Source organism: Danio rerio, chromosome 16 (genome assembly GCF_052040795.2).
Source record: "Danio rerio strain M-AB ecotype USA chromosome 16, GRCz13ab, whole genome shotgun sequence".
NCBI lineage: Eukaryota > Metazoa > Chordata > Actinopteri > Cypriniformes > Danionidae > Danio > Danio rerio.
In genome coordinates, this window is record NC_141036.1 from 7,546,147 (window position 1) to 7,552,222 (window position 6,076).

General features: G+C 34.3%; 1 protein-coding gene across 1 annotated transcript in view; it reads left to right on the plus strand.

The window, feature by feature from the left end:
• bmper (BMP binding endothelial regulator) overlaps nt 1–4,773 on the plus strand; it is a 107,067-nt gene extending 102,294 nt beyond the window's left edge. Inside the window, 1 exon segment of the mRNA NM_001020487.2 lies at nt 3,916–4,773. Coding sequence (NP_001018323.2) covers nt 3,916–4,097 — 182 coding nt within the window. The 3' untranslated portion in view covers nt 4,098–4,773.
• Nucleotides 4,774–6,076: the final 1,303 nt, after the last annotated feature.

The following is a 6,076-nucleotide window of genomic DNA, read 5'->3' on the forward strand; positions in this document are numbered from 1 at the left end:
GGATCATCATCATTATTTAAATACAGAGTAAATTCACTATTGTTGATCCTGGACCATCATCATCATTTAAATACAGAGTAAATTCACTATTGTTGATCCTGGATCATCATTATTTAAATACAGAGTAAATTCACTATTGTTGATCCTGGATCATCATTATTTAAATACAGTGTAAATTCACTATTGTTGATCCTGGATCATCATCATTATTTAAATGCAATGTAAATTCACTATTGTTGATCCTGGACTATCATCATCATTTAAATACAGAGTAAATTCACTATTGTTGATCCTGGATCATCATCATTATTTAAATACAATGTAAATTCACTATTGTTGATCCTGGACCATCATCATCATTTAAATACAGAGTAAATTCACTATTGTTGATCCTGGATCATCATCATTTTTTAAATACAATGTAAATTCACTATTGTTGATCCTGGACCATCATCATCATTTAAATACAGAGTAAATTCACTATTGTTGATCCTGGATCATCATCATTTTTTAAATACAGTGTAAATTCAGTATTGTTGATCCTGGATCATCATCATTATTTAAATACAGAGTAAATTCATTTTTGTTGATCCTGGATCATCATCATCATTTAATTACAGTGTAAATTCACTATTGTTGATCCTGGATCATCATTATTTAAATACAGAGTAAATTCACTATTGTTGATCCTGGACCATCATCATCATTTAAATACAGAGTAAATTCACTATTGTTGATCCTGGATCATCATCATCATTTAAATACAGTGTAAATTCACTATTGTTGATCCTGGATCATCATTAATTAAATACAGTGTAAATTCACTATTGTTGATCCTGGATCATCATTATTTAAATACAGTGTAAATTCACTATTGTTGATCCTGGATCATCATTATTTAAATACAGAGTAAATTCACTATTGTTGATCCTGGATCATCATTATTTAAATACAGTGTAAATTCACTATTGTTGATCCTGGATCATCATTATTTAAATACAGAGTAAATTCACTATTGTTGATCCTGGATCATCATCATCATTTAAATACAGAGTAAATTCACTATTGTTGATCCTGGATCATCATTATTTAAATACAGAGTAAATTCACTATTGTTGATCCTGGATCAACATTATTTAAATACAGTGTAAATTCACTATTGTTGATCCTGGATCATCATCATTATTTAAATACAGAGTAAATTCACTATTGTTGATCCTGGATCATCATTATTTAAATACAGAGTAAATTCACTATTGTTGATCCTGGATCAACATTATTTAAATACAGTGTAAATTCACTATTGTTGATCCTGGATCATCATTATTTAAATACAGAGTAAATTCACTATTGTTGATCCTGGATCATCATTATTTAAATACAGAGTAAATTCACTATTGTTGATCCTGGACCATCATCATCATTTAAATACAATGTAAATTCACTATTGTTGATCCTGGACCATCATCATCATTTAAATACAGAGTAAATTCACTATTGTTGATCCTGGATCCTCATCATTATTTAAATACAATGTAAATTCACTATTGTTGATCCTGGACCATCATCATTTAATTACAGTGTAAATTCACTATTGTTGATCCTGGATCATCATCATTATTTAAATACAATGTAAATTCACTATTGTTGATCCTGGATCATCATCATTATTTAAATACAATGTAAATTCACTATTGTTGATCCTGGATCATCATAATTTTTTAAATACAGTGTAAATTCACTATTGTTGATCCTGGATCATCAACATTATTTAAATACAGTGTAAATTCACTATTGTTGATCCTGGATCAACATTATTTAAATACAGTGTAAATTCACTATTGTTGATCCTGGATCATCATCATTATTTAAATACAGAGTAAATTCACTATTGTTGATCCTGGATCATCATCATTATTTAAATACAGTGTAAATTTACTATTGTTGATCCTGGACCATCATTATTTAAATACAGAGTAAATTCACTATTGTTGATCCTGGATCGTCCTTATTTAAATACAGTGTAAATTCACTATTGTTGATCCTGGATCGTCATCATTTATTTCAAGTATGAAAATGTGTTTGAAATATTTTTCATTGAAATATTAACTGCTTAAATAAACAGATATGTTAAATTTCAGGACCCAAAAATACAAACCCTGGAATTCAAGTCATTAAAATGCAAGAACTTGTGTAATACGGTGTATTCTTTTTTCCAGTTTGTGCTATTCAACAAGCTTTTTAATTCAATACTTTTGGCATTGATTTGGTTCCATACAGGTTTATTGTCAATTCAACCACATGTACAGGACATACAGAGAATTGAAATTGCATTACTTTCAGACCCTAGGTCCCGAACAGATAATAATAATCAAAAAGTAAATATAATCAAAAATAATACCCATATAATCTAAAAAAACATAAGTAAATTGTTTACGATACAATTACAATGATGGCATATGGCAAGGAGTGCAAACCAGAGTTGTGCAGATGCAAACAGTATATAGTGCAAAAAGCTTGTAAATATGGTAAAGTGACAGTGTCTTAATAATATACAGGGGGTAGTATATGGTAACTTGCAGTCAAATTCATGATAACATTGATATGTATCATTAAATAACAATATTATATTTATAAAGATGATTGTTTATGAATAAACTGAAATTACAAAACACAAAAGATAGCATTTCAGCATCTGCCACTTTTCCTGTGCCTTTGAATATGGGTGCCTCTTGCCTAGCAACTATCTATTAACAAAAACATCCCTTTCTGATAGCAAAAGACACGGGCTGCGTCTGAAACCGCCTACTACTCAGTAGGTACTGTATTTGAATTTAAAGGGGTTGTCCACTACAATAGTTACTTTAGTTGATGTGTAATGTAGCTGTGTGAACATAAGCAACATCTCTGAATGTAAAGTGCTCAAAGTTCAATGGAAAGCTTGTGGAAGGATACCCAAAACATTTGACCAAAGTTTTACAGTTTAAAAGCAAAGCTAAAAAAATACCAAGGAAATGTCTTTAAACTTTTGACTGTCTAAAAATTAATATAAAAATCTAAAAAAAAATAAAAATTCTCATTATTCTGGCAATTAGCAAATGGAAATCATTTAGGTAATCCTAACGGACCTAAAATAATATAATATATAATTTTAGAGCGTATGTAAACTTCTGGTTTCAACTGTATATTTCTGTTAAACAGAAAAAATATACAGGGGTAAATGCTAACAATTCTGTAAAGCTGTGTCTGTTCTTCACATGTACAGGGTCTCTGCAGATATCATAATGTCAAATTTAAGACCTTTTAAGACCTTTTTAAGACCATTAAGTATTAAATTTAAGACCTATATCGCAATATCAAAAACTCGCGAGAGAAAATGTAAAAGCACAAAATTAGGGGTAAAATAAAGTTATTTAAATTTCGCTCTCTCGCATTACAGCGCTCCCGACTTATAAAACTGCGCTTGCGACATTTGTCAGTGAAATAATGGCATACTCTGCCAGCAGAAATCATGTCGCGCACACTCAAAGCGAACTTCCACAAACACAGCGATGACGTCACATTCGCCGCGCGCACTGAGTTTAATAACAGAAAGCTGATTGGCTATTGCAAGTTGACTTTTTTGTAGTTGTAATACCGCAAATTACAATTGGACCTGTGAAATAATGAACTTCAACACCCCAAAAACCTAGCAACAACAACAAAAATTATTTAAATGAGCATTAGATTTAGCGTTACATGGACATCGCAAAAACAAGATCTGTGCAAAAATATTTAAGACCTAGAACAGCAAATTTAAGACTTTTTAAAGCCATAAATTTCGATTTTTTAATTTAAGACTTTTTAATACTTTTTAAGACCCCGCGGGGACCCTGATGTAACTTGAATTCATTTCTTTCTTTTACCCTGCTGTAGGCACACATTGCAAACACGGCGCAGTTTATGACACATGTGGGCCTGGCTGCACTAAAAGCTGCCATAACTGGAATGAAATCGGACCCTGTCAGAGGCCCTGCATCGCCGGCTGCCACTGTCCCGCCAGCCTGGTCATGTTTCAGGGCCACTGCATTAAACCAACATCCTGCCCCGGGCGATGACCCACGACACGCATACAAAAGCAGAGGCATCCAAACACACAGAGGCAAAGACAACCGGACATCTATGACACTCCGAGAGACACGAACTGATCCTCTTACCTCTGTAGTGTCCATGCCGGAACTCCTCGCTCTATGACAGGTCGTGAATACTTCATCCAAGTGCCTTATCGACCTGTGGAGGAATAAACCGCGTTACGAGATTCCAAAGTGGACGTACATAAACTCTAGTATTATCTGTTTATTGGGTCAGCCAGTATTTAATACGCAATCACTTGACTGAAAGGGAAACTATTTATGTATTTTGTTGTTTATTTTGTATGCCGGAGACTAAGATGTGACTGTTTTAGCATTCAAGAGAAGCGTACTGTATTTGTCCATGCGAGCATTCATACATTGATGTGTGTATGTGTTATTATAACCGTACATTCACTTATTAAGATATTATATATATGACCAGTATAAAGCTTATATATGTTAACGAAAAACACGTTTGTCACAGCTCAGGTTCAGAGATTTCTCGTGTGTACATTCAGGACTGGGATTACAGAATGACTTTGCACATATTTCAAAGACGTTAAGCTAAAAAGTCAACTTCATCTTACGTAAAATGTGACGGAGTTATTTGGGTACATGAAAATTAGGTGTAAATTGATAAAATGCTGCGATCTTGACCCGAGCTTGAAGTGTGTTGTGTGTTTTTCCAAAGGCCTGCGGTTCGGTCATGATCCTACAAGTGGTATTGTTTGAGCTACATTAAATCTGACTAAACACACACACGGCCACAGCCCTGAAAGAAAACAGCATTCTTTCCAGCACTCTGAAAAGACATCTGAGAGAATGAGCGTTATCAATCAGTGTCATAGATATATACACTAGATGTCGCCTGGCCTATTGTTGTCTATTGGATGGAATGCGTCAATAGCGCCGCCATCTTGCTACAGGGTAGCGCTCCTTTGAAATGAATGCGGGACCAAGGTACAGTGGAGGACTGTGGCCATCCAAAGCCAGCGATATACACATATACACATATATCTATGATCGGGAGTTTTCCTGGATGTTAGTGTGTAATTTTTTTTTTCTAATTACGAAAATTATCATTTTACATCACTTTTCTACATTGATGAATCAGTGACCGCACGGGCATTCCTGACACAAAAGCTTGTGTTTGTGTGTACAGAAATGTACTATCCACCCTCCCTGTTAAATTTAATATAATCCGTGTCCTGAAACACACCTCCTCTCCTGCTTTCACTTCTCATACTGACGGAGGGAGCGATTCGTTTGTGAATGAATCCCCCGAATGACTCTTTCACTAACGTTAGCCGACAATAATACAAGTTTCTGGCACAGTAGCATCTCGTTGTCATATTTCTTTTGCATTGTTTGCTGATTTTATTCAACAAAACTAGCATAAGCCGAGTGTTTAGTGCGAGTTGGAGCTGCTTTGCCGTATGGTGAATGCAGTCACCTGTCATCATCAATAACGTTACCTGATTAGCACAAAAGTTCAGAACATTCAAAAACAAAAAAAAACTTAATATTACCTCTGAAATGTTCTGCCTTTGTGCTTTGTTTTCTCGTTACTACACCCGTAGACAGCGCTAAAGTCCCGCATCTTCACGTAATAACACTGTCTTGACTAGTGCGGTTGAATGACATTTGTCCTGGGAGCACTGTACCAATGTGGCGGCGCTATTGACGCATGCTGACGGTCCCTATGCGATATCTAGTGTATATATCTATGAATCAGTGTAATGGAGGAGCTGACTCATGAAAAACATCTCAGACGTCTGATGTGATGGCAGCTTAACCCTGGATTTAAACACATTAAAGGGTCTTGAATACCTTAAGATTGAGGGAAAATGCCTATACTGAAAAAAAGTATTGCATGCAGAACTGTTGCAAACAATTTATTTGTTTTGAATTTAAACAAATTAAATTTATTAATGTTCAACTTAATTTGTTTAAATTCAGCCCAA